At 43.3% G+C, this 20,344-nt stretch overlaps 1 protein-coding gene across 2 annotated transcripts in view; it reads right to left on the reverse strand.

The window, feature by feature from the left end:
* Nucleotides 1-20,344, reverse strand: part of LOC122801604 (baculoviral IAP repeat-containing protein 2-like) — a 710,023-nt gene that overhangs the window by 212,352 nt on the left and 477,327 nt on the right. The window contains exon 6 of one of the 2 annotated variants that reach the window (XM_044071072.1): nt 16,559-16,795. The exons of the other annotated variant lie outside the window; for it this stretch is intronic. Within the exon in view, the coding sequence (XP_043927007.1) occupies nt 16,559-16,795 (237 nt within the window). The remainder of the gene's footprint in view (nt 1-16,558; nt 16,796-20,344) is intronic. 2 annotated transcript variants of the gene reach the window in all.

The raw sequence follows: 20,344 nt of genomic DNA on the forward strand, positions 1-20,344 counted from the left end.
AGACAAAAGTCAAGGCAGGGAAAATAATTAAATTAACTGCCCTATTGTCAGAGCCCTAACAGAATCAAACTAGGCCTTAAACTCAAAATTAAGATCAAAAACTATCTAAGAGAAAAAAAAAACACACAGAATATATATATATATATATATATATACATATATATATATATATATATATATATATATATATATATATATATATATATATATACATATATATATATATATATATATATATATATATACATATATATATATATATATACATATATATATATATATATATATATAGGACTTCACACTCTAAACTATTTTGAACAACCAACTATAAGTAACTATCTAGAAAAACACTTAAAAAAATATAAATTTTGTACTGGCCCGAGCCACTCACGATGCGATCTGCTGCAGCGGCAAACTAGATCTGAGGGTTAGCACCGGGGGATCATGAGATACAACTGTGCCTCAAGCTTTCTCCAAGATGCAGAGCTGATGATGTGGCTGACTCGGAGCCGAGGTTCGGCTCCGAGCCCCGTGTGTAAGAACAAACGGCGAGATCGAACAATTTCACATCTTATGTTTACAAAATGGAAGTTAAGATGTGCATAAAATATAGTGCAATCATATGGTTGTTTATAGCTTAAAGCAAGTGCATTCAATAAATTAATTTACCAGCTGTTCACCAGGTAAGTGGACTGATAAAATATTTTTGTTTACGATGCCACATTAAGAGGCCAAGAAAAGTTTATTAACTGTATTCTAGTATTCATTACAAGGGATACGTTACCTAACCATTGTCACGGTAGCAGCTGTAGGTAGATTCAGTAGAGAGATGCTGGTTAAGTGCATCTTTAAAGCTTTTATTGGTTTCTGGATTTTTTGATGTCTGTAGGCAGGTGGTTCCAGGTAGAAGGTCCCAGTCTAGAAAAGGTTCTCTCACCTACAGCAATTTAAATGAAGGGCATACTAGAGTGAAACTGTTGTCCTGTGTAGTTTTGAGTAAATAAGGATGGTCTTACTCTTACGCATTTTCATTCTTAAAGGGTGCAGTGACTATGTTTAAGCATCTTGTATTTAGAAGAAAAGTGGCCCCTATGATGCACTGAAAGCGGTTTAGAATTTTTATTTAGCAAATTGCAACGATGTTTCTGTGGTTTTACTCTCAGCAGTCTGTATTCTGTGAGTATTGTGGGCTACAAGCATAAGAAAAGGAAGGCTGTACTTCACATTCTGGGTATTAAAATATTTTTAGCAATGGCCCTGGTGAAAGGAGATAACTTGAATAAGGACTATTAGTTAAAAAAAAAGTGTGTGTGTGGTAAAGGAAAGGGTAGGGTTGAATACCTACCAAAGTATTTCTGTTCAGTGACATTAGGTGTTCTTTTCTCATTAAGATCAGCTAAGAGAATACATGGAATAGTGGGTAATTTCTTGGATGAGTCAAGGATCATGCCATTGATTTTCTTGGGGTTAATTAGTAGTTTGCTAATACTGGACCAGGTGCATAATTGAGTAAAATTGTCCTATAACTTGGTTTGCAGGTCAGGATGGCTAGTACTGGTTTGCAGGAGCAGCATATCACCTGCATACATTATTAATTTGAGATTTCGTAATTATAGGGGAAATCGTTAACAAAGAGAAAAATGGACCTAGCACAGATCCTTGTGGTACAGTTTTATTATGTACCAGATGTAGAGGATGAGATATTGCTATGGACTTGGAAGGTTCTATCTTCTACACAGCTAAATCCTGAATTTATTAGTTTGAGAAGTAGAGACCTGTTCTGTTTTACTGAAATTTTAGAAAAATGAAAGGTTGCTGCTTAAGAGGCTAGAGGGAATTTAGATACTCACTTCTACAAACACAAGGAAATTATGCTAATTTTACATATAATGTAATTAATGCACTTTTACATCCCTAAAATGGGACCTCCAGCAGCCCAAGATCACAACGTTACATTAACTTCAGCTTGATACAGTCCAGTCTTTACCTTGTTACAGTGTACATTTTGGATACTTTACAATTGAGAAAAAGTACTTTCTTCCTTTAATATCTTTAATATATATGGCAGTCACTGATAATTTCCCAACTCAAATTTAAAATACTCCTGCCAAACACTATACAAAACAGCTTTACAATATAGCGTGCAATTTAGATCATGAAATTTTTATACAAATAATAAAAACATAACTGCTTTACAGTTATTTTTTCGTTACCTAGTGTTGTCCTAAATATTAATGATTAATGTTTTACAGCTCGCTTATTAGATTAACACAGTCAAATAAATTCCACTCTATCTTCTTCTTGCAAGGCCACAATTTACATGTCTGTTCCTATATTCAGTAGGTTTGATACTTTAGTTTCACATTTAAGTAATTTCACAATGTTGCTGGTCTTCCTAATTACCTTGGTCTCCCAACAGCAGTTTCTGGTTCAAGTCCAAGGTACTCCTGATTCTTCTAGTCAACTCCTGTTTTTTTTTTTTTTTTTCCTCGCTCTCTCTCTCCAAAGGATTTTCATGTGGAACAGTGTAAAGGTTTCACTGGCAAAGTTCCTCCGTAGGCTTTATTACTGCCAGAAAAGTGAGAAGCAGAGCCCCTCTACTTACTGATTTAATGTTTGTTGGAAATGCCCGTTTTTTTTCTTTAGCCTATACTGCATCAAAAAATGTCTCTGCTCATCAAGGAAAATAATATTCTGATAACTAGATATAACAGCCTGCATCTCACACTTGCCTCTCAACTTTTTCTGATGCTGTGATAAACTTTCTTCTCTCCCTCCTGTTGAAGAGTGAATGATCATTTTTCAACTATTACTCTGTTATCCTTAATTTTTAATACTTTTACCTTCTGTTACAATTTTGTCAGAAGCAACTCCTTCGGCTATTATAAATGCATCTTTACTGACAGAGGTCTCATTTGCTTTCTTATGGCCAAGTTCAGATGCATACATGCAACATGCTCTCTCATTTAATAAATCCTGCTGTGGAACACCAATCCAGTTGCTTATTTCTACTTTCTAGTCCCTTTGGACTGTTTATCCTTTCCAGGTTTTCTATAAAAGGGACCCTGTCTGTTAGAGTAATTGCTACTATACTTGGGCAGTAGACAATGGAACATATGTTTGACCGTGTCCATCACCTTTTCTTTCTCTCCCAGAATTTTGAAAAGTTACACAACTGTAAACCAAATACAAGGTGGTATTTAATAGCTTGGCTTTGATGCCCTCAGCTAGAAGCTGTGTATGGAGTCATGCATGTCTTCCTAAATCTGTCCAGTGACAGATGCTCTGACAGCTATGTCAAGAGTATCATAAGCATATTAAATGCCATGTATACCTAATTGGATGGCTGTTTGAATCAGTAGCACCAAGGGCGGTTTAGGGTCTGCCTTGTCTGCAGCATGATGTTCTAAACTCTCTTTTAAGATATATTCCTAGAATTTCAAAATATGAGCTTGACAATATAATGCTGTAAATAATGAAGTAGCTGAAATGTAAGTCTTCTTACCATACATTTTTTCCAGGAACATACTTTGTTTTTGGATAATGCACTTAGCATACATGAAAGTTTTGCACTCTTTTTTGCTTCTAGAGAAAGAATGTCAGGGACTGCCACAAACATTTTTTTTTTTTTTTTTTTTTTAACATAAAACGGAATTAAGCCCCTGGACTTTGTAAAATATGTCCTGCCTTCTAGGGGCTGGAGGCTGAATGTCTGCATCTAGAGATCTGGTCTCAAAAAGTAGAGTTGTGTATACTTACCATAAATGTAGATGTTTGAGTGTATTCAGTGTTGCAGTCATCACACTTGGGTTATCTGCCTGCAGGTAGCCCTCAGTCGGCCCGAATACCAGAGTCTTGGGATTTTTGCATCTGATGCTGTCGCCTCTTCGATGATGTCAGGTCGTCAGGGGTATAAAACATGCAGCTGACGCCATTACATCAGTTTTTCTTGCCCCAAATGTCAGGAGCCCCCAAAACAGGACGCTATTATATGGTGTGGAACATGACCAGTATAAAGTAAATACCACTGCCATTAAAATGGCCATAAAGAAGATAGGTAGAAAGGATAGAGAAAATCAGGGGGTTGGAGGGAGGGAACCCAGGACTGCAACAGTGAACACACTCGAACATCTACATTTATGGTAAGTGTACACAACTGTACTATGTTCTTCGTGTTTCACTGTTGCAGTCATCACACTTCAGTTGATTCCCAAAACTGAGGAAGGGTGGAGGCAGTCAAGAAGTGTAAGGGCTGGCTAGCAGGCCTTGTAAGACTGCTGTAGCAAATCCAGCTCTGGATTTAGAAAAAAATATGTAAATGGTAATGCTTGGTGAAGCTGTGTACAGAACTCCAGGTTGCAGCTTCCAGAATGTCTCTGGTAGAGACTCCCCTGAGAAATGCTGTAGAGGTGCTTGTAGCAGAAATGGATGCAATGTGCTATCCATTTGTAAATGGTTTGCCTTGAAATGGCCTTGCCCCTTGCCCCTGTGGCAACGCTGAATAGCAGCTGGTCAGACTTTCTGAAAGGTAGAACCTGAGCTGTCTGTGCACTTCCAAGGAGTGCAGGATCCTTTCCCCTTTATTCTGAGGATTAGGGAAGAAGGCTGGCAAATGGATGGACTGGTTTAGAGCCCACTGGAGACCACCTTAGGCATAAAGGATGGGTTAGTCCTGAGGGAAACCCTGCCAGCATGGAAAATAATTAAGGATTCCACAGCCATTAGTGCCCATAACTCAAGACACTCTTCTTGCTGAAGTGATGGCTAGATGCAAGGCTGTTTTCTGAGAGAGGAATTTTAACTCTGCTGAAGCAGCAGGTTCAAAAGGGGGAGGCATGAGCTTTTCCAATACAAAGTTAAGGTCCCAGGCAGGGGTGGGAGCTCTCCTATGGGGCCTTAAATTGTTGGCCAATGTCAGGAACTGTTTTGATGAGAGGGTGAGAAAAAAAGAGGTGACTCAGTATTACAATGAGCTGAGATGGCAGAGGCGTGAATATTAATGGAGGAGAAGGATAGGCCTCTATGGAGCAGCTCTCCAATCAAGGATTTGAGGTAAGGAGGGCACTGCTGTGTCCTTTCCTTGAGACTGATTCCAAGAATATCTTTTCCATTTTTCAGCATAGGATTTCCTAGTATTAGGCGTTCTGGCCTCAAGAATGATGTCCAGCACCTGTTTGCTGAGGGCTGCTGGTGGTGTATTCAGGGAATAAGCCAGGCTTCAAGGTTTAGGGTTTGCAACTGTGGATGCAAAATCTGTCCCTCCTGCTGAGACAGCAGGGAAGGTGTCTGATGCAAGTGCCAGGGTGGCACTGTTGTGAGACTGCGTAGGAGTGGGTACCAGTGCTGGCATGGCCAGTCTGGGGCAATAAGAATTGCCCTTGGCCTGTCCTGTTTGATCTTGAGTAGTACATTTGAGAGGAGGGGCAGAGGGGAAAAGGCATAAATTGAGAGGTTTTCCCATGTGAAAGATAGGGCATCCACCTTCCAGGCCCTGCTGTGAGGGTTCCTGGTGCAGAATTTGCTCAACTGGTGCTTCTCGGGGGAGGCAAAGAGGTCCACCTCCGGTGTCCCCCACCTCTGGATTAGAAGTTTGAAGGAGTTGGGCTCCAATTTCCACTCGTGTGGGTCCAGTAGATTTTTGCCTAAGTTGTCTGCCAGTGAATTTTGTTTGAATGGCAGGAATTGAGCTTGTAGGTGCACTTGGTTGCTCAAGGCTGTTCCACAGGGACACGGCTACCCTGTAGAGTTGGTAAGAATGGGTCCCCCCCGCTTGTTTATGTACCACATAACTGTGGTGTTGTCTGTCTTTTTCAACAGCTGTACTGGAAGGATTAGGTATTTGAAGGCTGTCAGAGCATTCTATACACCTAGCATCTCTTTTTGATTGATATGCAGGAGAAGTTGTCCTGGGCTCCACTTGCCTTGAATGCATGTGCCTGCCATGTGAGCCCCCATGCATAGTCTGATGCATCTGTTGTCAGGGTTTGGGCGGCGAGGGGTTGAGTGAAAGGCAGTCCCTTATGGTTGCATGCTTCTGCCCACCAAAGGAACTCTGCCCTTAGACAAGATATGACAGGAATCACTGTTTCCAGGTCCAGAGAATGTTGACACCAAAACTTTTTAAATACCACTGAAGTTTCCTCATAAGCAGTCTTGCATATGGAATTAGCAGACTGCATGAGGCCATGAACCCCTAGGGCTTGCAGTATTTTCCTTGCAGATGGCTGGGTTTTGGTGGCCATTTGTTTGAAGTAGTGGGTCAAAAAGACCTGCTTTTCCGGAGTGAGGAATGCCATCTGGGAAGCTGTGTTCAAGCTTGCTCCCAGGAATGCAATTTTTTGACGGCACCAGATTTATTTTCATTGATGGTGTACCCCAATGAAGTTAGGAGTCTTTTTACAAATGCCAGGTGCTGAAGAAGCAATTCGTCACTGTTCGCCTGAATCAGGCAATTGTCCAAGTATGGGAAAATTTGAATATTTCACTGCCTGCAGTATGCAGTGGCTGGAGCCAGGCACTTTGTGAATACTCTGGGCGCAGTAGTTAAGCCAAAGGGAAGTGCAGAGAACTGATAGTGCATAGAGCCTGCCTTGAAACATAGATATTTCCTACAAGACTCCCATATGGGGATGTGCAGATAACCTTCTTTTAAGTTTAGGGTGACTAACCAAGCATGGGAAGGAGCTATTGCAGGGTAAGCATTTTGAATTTTGGGACCACCAGAAAGGTGTTGAGAATTGATACATCCAGGATAGAGCACCAAGAGCCCTTTTTTCTGGGCACCAGGAACAGTCTGGAGTAGAAACGCTGTCCCCTTTATTCTACTGGAACAGGTTGAATAGACCTGATATTGAGAAGGGAAAGTACTTGCTTTCGAGCCTCTGCCCACTGGTTTGGAGGAAGGTCTGGAAACCCGCTTGGGGTTGGCAGTGAATGGAAGTAGAATCTGTATCCTTGGGATACAATGTTTAGAACTCATCGGTCCTAGGGACACAAGTAATTGGGCATGGCTGGGAAGGATAAATGAAAAGTCATTGTGAACTTTTTCCAAAAGGGGGGTGGCTTACCACTCCCTGTTTTGGAGGTGGGGGCACTCCATTGTTTAGATCTCTGCATACCCTGAGACTGTAGTCTTGGTAGTCTGTTTCCCCTGGGTTTGGACTGAGGAGGCCTGGAAGGGGCTGGAAAGGACCCATTTTTATTAGATCAATGCCTACTAAATCTAGGTGGCTGCACTTGTAAGAATTCTTTGACGTTTGCATAGATTTAGCTTTTTCCTCCATCTTTTTAAGAACTTCTTCTGCTTTGGTGCCAAACAGTCCTGATTTAAAGGTGTGTCTAGTAATTTTGCTTTGACATGACCTGGCAAGATTTATTCCTTCAGCCAAGCATGCCTTCTCAGTACAGACCCAGCGACTGCAGCCCTGCAAGATGCTTCTAGGGCATCAAAACCACACTGCAAAGTATGTTTACTAAATTGGTTTGCAGACTGCATCAACTTTTGTAAATCTATTTTCTGCACAATCTGGAAGTAACACCATTTTTTGTTTAATTAGTCCCATAATATGTTGCTGGTACTTCAACATGTGAAACTGGCAATTCAATGCCCTGATGGCAAGAGTTGTAGAGGTATATACCTTCTTACCCCATCTGTCTAAAGCTCTGGAATCCCTGTCTGAAGGGGTAGGGTTTCTGGCTGTAGTAGCCTTAATGCCTTTAGGTCCCTGGGAAATGGTCTCTGGATCCACAGTAGGATTCTTAAAGAGAAATCTGTGAGAATCAGGTACTCTGTAGTACCTGTCAGGTTTTCTAGGGGCTGGTGGTAAAGTGTCTGGAGTATGACTGGATTCCATGAAGACATCTACAACATCTAGGACAGGGGGTATAGCTAGAGGCTTGTGATGAGGCAACTCTAAAAATTCTCTGAGTCTCTTTTTGGACCAAGGATAGTCCCAGCAATCCCAGCGGAAATGCTCTCTTAAAGTATGCAAGGTTTCACCAAAAGAAAAATCCTCTGGAGGGGAGGCAGAGGGAATGGATTCCTCTGCATCTGAATCCTCATAGGTTGATAAGGGAACTGTCCTGGTAATCGGAAGGTTCACAGTCATCAGACTCCTAGGCTGTAGAATCAGAATGCAACTCAGTTCTTTGTCTTTTAGCAGGGGAAGGCTGGCTTCCCCTAATTAGAGTAATAAGGTCTTCAGCCATTCTAAGCATTTGTTTTTGTGGCATGGGAGGTTGAGCATGCGCTTTGGTTGTCGGTTTTCTAGGCGTAGTGCAAACTCTGAGCCTGAGAAACTCGGTAGTTTTAGCTAAAAATAAAGTTGTCTGTTTAATATGAACATCGGTAGGTCGGGACACACCCTCAGAAGCCGGTACCTGCACAGTGGCTCCGGACCCATCCAAGGTAGAAACATCTGCAGGTTCCATAGTCGAAGCATCTCACGGCATACCAGACTCCGAATGGATCTCAGCAGAGGCCTGCGAATCTGTAGAAGCGGGCAACAGGGGCTGCAAAGGCGCCTCACTGAGTACCGGCGGACTGGTGACTAGCTTAATGGAAGCGTTGTCGGCAATTTTGGACCTATGCAGTCTGTCTCTGTCTTTATCTTTATGTTTTTTCAGAAGATCGATAGTCAGATGGCTTATCAAAGCCATTTCAGAATACGGAGAATGAGAGCAAAAGATTTTAGAGAGACAGATAGCCCGACGATGAATAGTTCAGGGGTTAAACAAGGCACAAAACCGACAGTGAGGTAAGTCGTGGTCTGGGCCTACACAGATGACGCAGTAAGAATGAAAATCTCTGTGAGGTATTTGCTTTCCACAGGCAATACAATTGTTAACTTTTTCTGACATCGGTTAGACCAAGAAAAAAGGATCCCCAACTGGGTACTTAACTTTAAAAGGCTTCAGGTTTGAAACTCAAAAACGAAAATTTCAGGTAGCGGCCGACCGGCACTTGCGAGCTGCTTCTGCTTCGGGCTCCTTCACAGCAAGACAGACTGATATAATAGCATCGGCTGCATGTTTTATACCCCTGTCGACCTGATGTCATGGGAGAGGCAACAGCATCCGAAGCAGAAATCCCAAGACTCTGGTATTAGGGCCAACTGAGGGCTACCTGCAGGCAGATAACCCAAGTGTGATGACTGCAACAGTGAAACACGAAGAACATCTAAAGTTCCTTGAACAGGCTTCTTCGGGGGAGGGGGGGCATAACCCATTAATCACAATGCCTTCTTTTAGGAATCAGAACCATTAACCCTCCTGACTTCTCATTAGGGACAAGGTACTGCCCAAAGCAGAAGTCATCAGCTGGGGAGTTTGGGGTCAACATATCTTCACTGTCTGTATTGTAACCCAAAGTGGACAGCATTTGTGACCCGTAAACCAGGTAATCCTCCTTGTGTTCATCTCAGGATCTGGGTCTACGTCCTACCAGAATAAGAGTGGAATCCCATCCAGATTTGTGGGGACACTAACCCTGCATACAAGATCTGTTATGCTAAAACTACCAGCTTACCATCCCTGAAGCTGAGTGGGGGAGGCAGATATAGGCTCTGCATGTGGACTCCTTACTTCTGCCCTCAGAAGTTTGCCCGACACCAGTAGTTTGAACCAAGTATGGGTAGCCTTCAGTTGTGACCCACTGTCATCACTGTTAATAAGCACAGGGAAGCTTCTGTCTATCTTGCCTGATCAAAATATACCTCTCCAATGGCAAAAAGGGCTAGTCACCATGTGAAGGTTCATTATGGACCTATGTTCCAGACTGGTCTAACAGAATGGTCTTCTTATGGGAGTTACAGGGGCAGGCAACTCTCCAGACAGTGAGTCTAGCAGCAGTATAAGGATCACCTTTTTGCTAGCATTCTCAGACCCAGAAGCCCATCTGATTCCTTAATCCTGGGCTGTGACTTTTGTAGAGTCAAATGGACGACAGCCATCAAACACCACTGAGGGTGTTTGAATGAACGTCACTAGATGTTGATTCAGTGTGCCAGGTCATCTCTTCTCATTTTTTTGTTTTAAAATTCCTACAAATATCACAAAAGGGAGAAGTTGCAGGCAAGTCTTTAAACAGTATATATATATATATATATATATATATATATATATATATATATATACAAACACACACACACAAACACACACACACACACACACACACACACACACACACACACACACACACACACACACACTCTTTGAAGTTAATTTGTCTCTTGTTTTTGTTCTACATGACCAACATCTCCAGAACTCTGTTTGGGAAAGCCTGGAACACCAAGACAACTTATAAATGGAATTTCAAGAGCAAAAGCCCTAACCATGCAAAAAATCATACTAACCACCAAATAATTCTAAGAGAAAATATGTAAAACAAAATCCCCTTGAGGTACTTATCTGAGCTCTTCAACTTGTGCTCAAGCAAAATGTACTATAACAATTGCCTAAGTGAACCATGTGGCAGGAAAGAACTGAAGATAGCCAACTGTATGTATACCTTTATATTGAAATGTCACAATGACTAGAGGGTAGGAGAAAAGTACAGTTGTGTACACTTACCATAAATGTAGATGTTAGAGTGTATTCACTGTTGCAGTCATTACATTTGGGGTTATCTGCTTGCAGTAGCCCTCAGTTGGCCTGATTAACAAAGTCTTGGGTCCTACGTCAGTTGCTGTCTCTTCTTCTGTGATGTCAGGTCGTCAGGGGTATAAAACATGCAGCCGGCATCATTACATCAGTTTTTCTTGCCCCAGATGTCAGCTGCCCCCCTAATGGGAAGCAATTAAATCTATAAATATACAAGGTTATACCTCAAACAAAAAAGCAAATACACCAAAAAGCTTTTAAGCACTGAAAAGGAGAGAAAAAGTATAGCCAAAAAAAGTCAGGGGGCTGGAGGGAGGGTAACCAGGACTGCAACACTGAATACACTTGAACATCTACATTTATTGTAAGTGTACACAACTGTACTATGTTCTTCATGTTTCACTGTTGCAGTCATTACATTTGGGTAGATTCCCAAAGCTAAGGATGGGAGGAGGAATTTAGATAGCATCAGAACCAGCTATAAGGCCCTGCAAAACTGCAGTAGCAAAGGCAGCTCTGGATTTAGAGAAAATTGGCAAATGGTAATGCTTGGTGAAAGTATGTACAGAACTCCAGGTAGCAGCTTCTAGGATGTTCCTGGTAGGTACACCTCTGAGAAAGACTGTAGAGGTAGATGCAGCCCTGGTTGAGTGGGGTCTGATCCCTTGTGGGATAGGTTTTCCATGGTGGTTATAGCAGAAATCAATGCAATGGCCTATCCATTTGGAAATGTGTTGCTTTGAAATAGCCTTCCCCTCTGTCCCTGCAGCAAATGCCACCAGCAGTTGTTCAGATTTCCTTTGAGGATTAGTCCTGTCCAAGTAGAATCCAAGTTGTCTGTGCACATCTAAGGAGTGCAGTATCTGTTCCCCTTTGTTCTGTGGATTAGGAAAGAAGGTTGGCAAATGAATGAACTGATTAAAGGCCACACTGGATACCACCTTTGGCATGAAAGAGGGATTGGTCCTGATGGACACCCTGTCCGCATGAAAGATGATGAAAGGCTCCACTGCCATAAGGGCCTGTAATTCAGATACCCTTCTTGCTGAAGTGATGGCTAAAAGGGAAGCTGTTTTCCAGGAAATTAATTTTAAATCTGCAGTAGCAGCTGGCTCAAAAGGAGGAATGGTGAGTTTCTCCAATACAAAGTTAAGGTCCCCGGCTGGAGATGGAGCTCTCCTGGGTAGTCTTAAAATTGTGGTCCCTCTGAGGAACTGCTTGAGCAGTGGATGAGAGAAGAGGGGAGGTTCTGTGTCATAATGAGCTGAAATGGCTGAGGCATGAATTTTTATTGAAGAAAAAGACAGGCCCTTGTGAAGCATCTCAGTTAAGTATTGTAAAATCCGAGGTAAATTGGGCACTGCTGTGCTCATCCATTGAGATTTGTTCCAGGTGCAGAATCTTTTCCATTTTTCAGCATAAAATTTTCTAGAACTAGGCCCCCTTGCCTCTAAAATGACATCCATCACTGGTTTACTGAGGGATGGTAAAGGAGAGCTTAGGTAATTAGGCAGGCTGCTAGGTTCAGTGTTTGATGCTGAGGGTGCGGAATCTGGTTCTCCTGCTGAGGCAGCAGGGTAGGAGTCTGAGGCAGGTGCCATGGGGCCAACAGTGACGCACTGCGCAGGAGGGGGTACCATTGTTGGCATGGTCAGGCTGGTGAAATCAAAATCATCCTTGGTTTGTCTTGTTTGATCTTTAGTAGTACTTTGGAGAGCAGAGGAGAAAAGGCATAAACTGATAGGTTTTTCCAGCTGAAGGACAAAGCATCCACCTTCCAAGCTTGTCTGTAGGCAGTCCTTGTGCAACATTTTTCCAAATGATTGTTCTGGGGGTAGGCAAACAGGTCTATATCTGGGCTCCCACATTTGCTTGTCAACATGTTGAAAATCCTTGGTTCCAGTTTCCACTCGTGTGGATCCATGAGGTTTCTGCTTAGTCCGTCTGCCAGTGTATTTAGTTTTCCTGGTAGGAACTGAGCTTGTAGATGCACTTGGTAGCTCAAGGCTGTGTTCCACAATGCCATGGTTAGACTGCAGAGGAGATAAGAATGTGTACCCCCTGCTTGTTTATGTACCACATAACAGTGGTGTTGTCCGTCTTTACCATTAATTGTCCTGAAAACATGTGGTTTTTGAAGGCTGTCAGGGCATTCTGAACAGCTAACATTTCTTTATGATTGATGTGAAGGTGTATTTGAACTGGGTTCCATTTGCCCTGAATGCACTTCCCTGCCAGGTGCGCCCCCTATGCACAGTCTTATGCGTCTGTTACAGTTTGGGCGGCAGGGGTTTGTGTGAATGGTAGTCCCTTGTTCTGGTGGCAGGCCTCTGCCCACCAAAGGGACTCTAAGCATAGACAAGGAATGATAGGAGTTATTGCTTCTAGAGCCTGAGAATGTTGACACCATAGGCTTTTTAGATACCATTGTAGTTTCCTCATATGCAGTCTTGCATATGAAATTAGAAGCATGCAGGAGGCCATGAACCACAAGGCTTGTAGTATTTGCCTTGCAGATAGCAGGGTTTTTGTGGTCACTTGTTTGAAGTAGGTTGTCAAGTGAATTTGTTTCTCTGGCGTGAGTTGTATTCAAGCTTGCTCCCAGGAATATAATTTGTTGACAGGGTAACGGGTGTGATTTCTTTTCGTTTATGGTGTACCCCAGACAAGTTAGCACACTTTGTACAAAAGCCAGATGATTTAAAAGTATGTCCTGGTTTTATGCCTGAATTAGACAATCGTCCAGGTATTGGTATATCTGAACATTTCTTTGCCTGCAAAATGCAATGACTGGAGCTAGGCACTTTGTGAATACCCTGGGCGCAGTAGATAAGCCAAAAGGCAGTATAGAGAACTGATAGTGCGTGTAGTCTGCTTTGAAGCGTAGGTATCTTCTGCAAGATTACGTGATTGGGATGTGCAGGTATGCTTCCTTTAAATTTAGTGTTGCCAACCAGGCATCTTTGCTTAGCATAGGAAGCAACTGGTGAGAGTCAGCATCTTGAATTTTGGAATCACCAAAAAGGTGTTTAGAATACGCAGGTCCAGGATAGGATATCATGAATTGCCTTTTCTGGGTACCGGGAAAAATCTGGAGTACAAACCTTGTCCCTTTTCTTCTTCTGGCACCAACTGAATAGCCCCTATGCTTAAGAGAGAGAGTACTAGCTTTTGGGCTGCTGCTCACTGATTTGGAAGTAGATCCGGCCAATCGCTTGGAGTTGGTAACGTGTGGAAGTGAAATCTGTATCCTTGGGACACTATATTTAAAACCCATTTGTCCTGGGTAATGAGTCCTCAGTTCTTTACATGAAGTTCAAACTTTCCCCCCAAAGGGGCAGGCAGTTGAGAAGTAATTCTACGTTTTAAAAAGAAGTCAGAGACAGTTTACCATAGGGGGAGTTTTATTACTACCAGATTTGGAAGTGGAGGCCCCCCACTGCTTAGTTCTGTGCGTCCCCCGGGACTGAAGCCTGGGTCCTCTGCTGGATCTGGATTTGGACTGAGAAGGTCTGGAATAAGCAGGAAAGGACCAATTCTTAGAAGGCCAATGCCTACTAAATCTTGGAGGTTGCACTTGTGAAAAAAAAACAGTTTGCTTAGATTTAGCTTTTTCCTCCATCTTTTTAAGAACTTCTGCCCTGTTGCCAAACAGGCGATCCTGTTTTAAGGGAGTATCCAGTAACTTTGCTTTAACATGATCTGGCAAGGATTGCTCCTTAAGCCAAGCATGCCTTCTAAGTACAGCCCCCAGTTACCGCAGCCCTGCAAGATGCCTCTAGTGAATCAAAGCCACATTGCAATGTATGTTTACCAACTTGTTCAGCAGAATGCATTAAATCTTGTAAATCCTTATTTTCGGCACAATAAGGAAACAACATAATTTTCTGTTTAAGCAATCCAATAATATGCAGCTGATACTTTAACATATGAAACTGGCAATTCAAGGCCCTAATGGCCAAAGTTGCAGAAGTGCATACCTTCTTACCCCATCTATCCAGAGCCCTGGAGTCTCTATCAGAGAGGGTAGGATTTTTGGCAGTAGTAGCTTTAATGCCCTTGGGTCCCTGTGAAATGATTTCAGGATCTGCAGTAAGATTTTTGAAAAGGAACTTGAGAGAGTCAGGAACCCTGTAATATCTATCAGGTTTTCTGGAAGCAGGAGGTAAAGAGTCAGGGGCCATGCTAGATTCCGAAAAGACATCATCAACAAAGTCCAGTACAGGAGATATAGCTAAAGGCCTGTGCTGAGGCAGGAGTAAGAAATCCCTAAGCATCTTTTTAGAATCAGAGAAATCCTGACTTTCCCAACGAAAATGCTCCCTGAGAGTATGCAAGGTTTCACCAAAAGAGAAATCCTCGGGGAGTTGGGGGGGGGGGGGGGCAGAGGGAAGAGAGTCCTCAGCATCAGAATCCTCACAGGCAGATAAGGGTAAATCCTGGTCATCAGAGGAAACAAACTTCAGAATCCTGGTCAGAAGTATCATAAGCAAACTCAGTCCTAGGTTTCTTAGAAGGGGAAGGTTGGCTTTGCCTGATTAAAGTAATAAGATCTTCAGTCATTCTTATTCGTTTTTTAGGCATAGAGGCCTGAACATGCAGTCTGGGCATCAGTTTTCTAGGCATGGTTCGAGTTTTAGGCCTTGAAGAATAAGATGGCGTCGGCTTAATATGAAGTCAGTAGGCCTGAATACACCCTCAGAAGCCGGTGCCTGCACAGCGGCTCCGGACCCATCCAAGGTAGAGACATCTGCAAGTTCCACAGTTGAAGCATCTTGCAGCATACCAGACCCCAAATGGGTCTCAGTAGAGGCCTGCGAATCTGATGTAGCGGGTATCAGGGGCTGCGAAAGCAACTCACTGAGAACCAGCGAACTGGGCGGCCTGTCTCTGTCTTTATATCTGCGTTTTTTCTGAATTTCGGTAGTCAAATGGCTTACCGAAGACATATCAGGATAATTGAACCGGGCACCAAAATATTTAGAAGCACAAATATACCGCCGAATAGTTCGTGGTTTAAATAAGGCACAAAACCGACAGCGAGGTATGTCGTGGTCAGGGCCTAGGCAAGGAATACAGAACAAATGAAAATCTTTATGAGGTATTTGCTTTCCACAAGAAATGCAATTATTTACTTTTACTGACATCTGATTAGAGCAAGAAAAAGTTTCCCCAATGGGGTACTTGGCTTTTAGTTGAAGACTTCGGTTCTGAAACTCGAAAACGAAAATTTCAGGAGTCAGCCAACAGGCACTTGCGAACCGCGTCTGCTTCGGGCACTGCACGGCAAGAAAGACTGATGTAATGAGGTTGGCTGCATATTTTATACCCCTGATGACCTGACGTCACGAAAGAAGTAACCGCAACCGACGGAGGACCCAATCAGACCAACCCTCAGTTGCAAGCAGATAACCCAAATGTAAGGACTGCAACAGTGAAACACGAAGAACATGGAGGTCAGCATACTGGGTGCAATGAAAGGGCTCTGAAACCCTGGTGAGGTGTTGGACTCCACCTGCTGCAGAGACTTGCATGAAGCACATCTGAACTATGCCTAACTACTGAGCTTGTTTTCTGTTGTTAGTAAACAACCACAGTAATGTGTCTGCCATTATATGGCATATGTACTTGTCCCTCTGAAGGCGAGAACGTCACAGGAAAATAAAATAGTACAGAATGAAGAGTAATCTTAAATACACACCAAATTAGGAGGATCCCTAATGTTGGAGCTTGTTTTATGATAATAAATTTGCTTTATAAATGCCACTTATCAGTAAACAGCATTTGTTGCTATGATGTACCTCTGGTCTGTGTCAAAAATGGGTACAATCTGGATCACTCTGATATACTAAACATCAGACACTAAATAAAATTAAATAATAAAGCCTTTAAGAATTTTACACTTTTGAATTCAGAAAAAAGCAGGTTAAAAGATTTCAGTTTTTAAGTCATTTTATACCTGGAGTACTTTTCTCCAGCTCTTTTTCTTGCTCCTCTTCTTTTTTCTCATCATTTGCAGCAAGTACATCTGTCACTAGTTCACTAACAATTCTGTAATTCTGACCAGTTGTACGTATTTTCCTCTGCACAATCTGCTTCACCAGATTTCTACTGAAGCCCATCTGTAAAGCAGCTTTAACAGCTGGATTATTCAACATAAAGTCTTCTGACTGATTTTCTTGTGCTGCTGAATGAACTACATTTAAAAAAGAACAAAATGTAAACATATTTAATTTAAATTATAATTTAAATTTAATTTATATCCTCAAGGACTTGCACAACATGCACAGCAAAGAAGTGGAGGGGTTACTTAACCACACAGAATTTGCACATTTTACCACATCTTCAGAATTCATTAGTAAAGTAAAACAGATGCCAAGATACTGAAGGTCCAGGTGTTGGTTTAAAGGCTAGAGAAAGTACAGTTGTGTACATTTACCATAAATGTAGATGTTCAAGTGCATTCACTGTTGCAGTCATCACATTTGGGTTATCCCTGCCAGGGTAGCCTTCGGCCGGCCCAAATACCAGAGGCTTAATATTTCTGAGTCAGTTGCTGTCGCTTCAGGACTGACGTCAGGTCATCAGTAGTATAAAGTAAGGCAGACGACACCATTACATCAGTTTTTCTTGCCCTAGCCTGTCAGGAGCCACAAAGTGGGAGCCAGGTTGTGCTGGAAGAACCCCACCAGTAGAAAGTAAATACCAATACGTTCCTTGTAAGGAAAGAGAAGAAAGAAGAGGGGGGATGGAGGGAAACCAGGACTGCAACAGTGAATTTACTCGAACATCTGCATTTATGATAAGTGTACACACCTGTACTATGTTCTTCGTGTTTCACTGTTGCAGTCATCACATTTGGGTTGATTCCCAAAGCTGAGGAAAAGGGTGGAGGCAGTCAAGGAAACTAGGGGCTGGCCAGGATGCCCTGTAGGAGGCAAACCCTGCCCTGGATTTTGAGAAGATAGGCAGGTGGTAATGTTTGGTGAAGGTGTGAATAGATGTCCAAGGTGGCAGCCTCCAGGATATCTCTGGTGGGGACTCCTCTGAGGAAAGCTGCAGAGGTGGAAGCTGCTCTGGTGGAGTGAGTCCTGACCCCCTTGTGGGGAGGCTTTCTGTGTTATCTGTAGCAGAAATGGATGCAGTGTGCTATCTATTTGGAGATGGTTTGTTTGGAGATGGCTTTGCCCTCTGCCACTGCAACAAAGCTAACCAGAAATTGATCAGACTTTCTGAAGGATTTAGTCCTGTCTAGATAGAATCTGAGCCATCTGTGCACATCTAGAGAGTGCAGGATCCTTTCCCTCTTGTTCTGTGCATTAGGGAAAAAGGTAGGCAAATGAATGGATTAGTTGAGAGCCACACTGGACACCGGCTTGGGCATAAAGGATGGGTTAGTCCTGAGGGATACCCTGTCAGCATGGAAAATGAAGAAGGGTTCCACAGCCATGAGTGCTTACCATAAATGTAGATGTTCGAGTGTATTCACTGTTGCAGTCATCACATTTGGGTTATCTCTGCCAGGCTAGCCTTCGTCCGGCCTGAATACCAGAGGCTTAGTATTTCTGAGTCGGTTGCTGTCGCTTCAGGACTGACGTCAGGTCATCAGTAGTATAAAGTAAGGCAGCTGACGCCATTACATCAGTTTTTCTTGCCCTAACCTGTCAGCAGCTCGGAGACCCTTCTGGCTGAAGTGATGGCCAGAAGGAAAGCTGTCTTCCAGGAGAGAAATTTTAGCTCTGCTGAAGAGGCAGGTTTGGGGGTGGGGGTGAGCTTTTCCAACACAAAGTTAAGGTCCCAAGCTGGGGTTGGTGCTCTTCTGGGTGGCCTAAAGTTGCTAGCCCCTCTTAGGAACTGTTTGATCAGAGGGTGCAAGAAAAGGGGCTGCTCAGTGGGAAAATGAGCAGAGATAGCAGAGGTATGAATTTTAATAGAGGAAAAGGACAGTCCACTGTGTAGCATGTCAACTACATAATCCAGGATGAGAGGGAGGGAGGGCTGTGCCGTATTGACTCTGTTAGCCTGGATCCAGGTGCAGAACCTTTTCCATTTGTCAGCATAAAACATACTAGTGCTAGGGCGTCTGGCCTCACGTATAACATCTAGAACCTGTTTGCTGAGGTTGGTAGATTGATCGGGGGGGGTTAGGGAAAAAGCCAAGCTGCTAAACCGAGGGTCTGCAATTGGGGATGCATGAATTCCCCTTCCCTCTGGGAAAGGAGGTTTGGAATCTGAGGGAGATGTCAAGGTGGCAGAGGGGACAGGCTGCGCAGCAAGGGGTACCAGTGCTGGCGAGGCCGTTTGGAGTTATAAGAATTGTCCTTGGTTTTTCCTCCTTTATTTTGAGCAGTACCCTGGGGATGAGAGGTAGTGGAGAAAAGGCATAGACAGACAGATTGACCCAGGGGAAGGACAGGGCATCCTCTTTCCAAGCCATGCAGTGATGCTCCCTGGTGCAGAACTTGCTGAGCTGATGGTTGGTGTGGGAGGCAAAGAGGTCGACCTTCAGGGTGTCCCATTTATTAGGGCAAAGGTTCTTCTGTTGAGCTGCCACTCGTGTGGGTCCAGAAGATTTCTGCTTAAGTGGTCCGCCAGAGAGTTGAGAGAACCCAACAGGAAATATGCTAACAAGTGGAGTTGCATGGCAGAGGCTGTGTGCCAAAGGGTCAGGGCCAGCCTGCATAGAGGGTAGGACTGAGTCCCTCCCTGCTTATTGATATACCACATCACAGCTGTGTTGTCTGTTTTGATCAGGAGAGGCCCTGGGGAGAGAAGGAGTTTGAAAGCTATCAAGGTGTGCTGGACAACTATCATTTCTTTTTGTATGATGTGCAAATGGATTTGCTGTGGGCTCCATTGACCCTGTATGCACCTGCCGTCCACAGGCATAATCTGATGAGTCTGTGGTGAGGGTCTGGGCAGCGTGGGGTGAGAAAGATAGTCTTTTGTTGAGGGAGCATGCTGTTGTCCAACAAAGAAAATCTTTTCTGAGGCAAGGTATTATAGGTATAAGAGTCTCCAGGTCTTGAGAGTGTTGACACCAAAGGTTTTTTAGGTACCACTGATGTTTCCTCATATGCAGTCTGGCATATGGAAGGAGCAGAATGCAAGATGCCATGAACCCCAGAGCTTGCAGGATTTTCCTTGCAGATAGCTGGGGTCTGGTGGCTAGTTGAGAGAAGGAGGTTGTCAGGAAGGTTTTCTTTTCTGATGTAATGAATGCCATCTGGGATGCTGTATCCAGGCTTGCTCCCAGGAATATAATCTTTTGGGTGGACACCTGTTTGAATTTCTTTTCGTTGATTGTGCACCCTAGGGAGGTTAGCAGGGACTTTACAAAGGCCAACTGCTTGAGCAGCTTTTCCTGGCTGTCTGCCTGAATTAGGCAGTCATCTAAGTATGGGTAAATCTGGATATTCCATTGTCTGCAAAAGGCAATGGCTGGAACCAGACATTTTGTGAAAATTCTGGGAGGAGTAGATAAGCCAAAGGAAAGCGCAGAGAACTGAAAGTGCTGAGATCCTGCCCTGAAATAAAGATATTTCCTGCATTATTCCCTGATAGGAATGTGGCGGTAGGCCTCCTTTAGGTCTAGGGTGGCTAGTCAAACATCCTTGGAGAGCATGGGTAGCAGCTGCTGGAGGGAGAGCATTTTGAATTTTGGGATCACCAGGAAGGTGTTTAGAATGGATAGATCAAGGATGGGGTGCCAGGTGCCCTCTTTCCTGGGTACCAGAAAAAAACT

The sequence above is a fragment of the Protopterus annectens genome, chromosome 5.part0, assembly GCF_019279795.1.
Source record: "Protopterus annectens isolate FY-2018-M chromosome 5.part0, PAN1.0, whole genome shotgun sequence".
NCBI classification, from domain to species: domain Eukaryota; kingdom Metazoa; phylum Chordata; order Ceratodontiformes; family Protopteridae; genus Protopterus; species Protopterus annectens.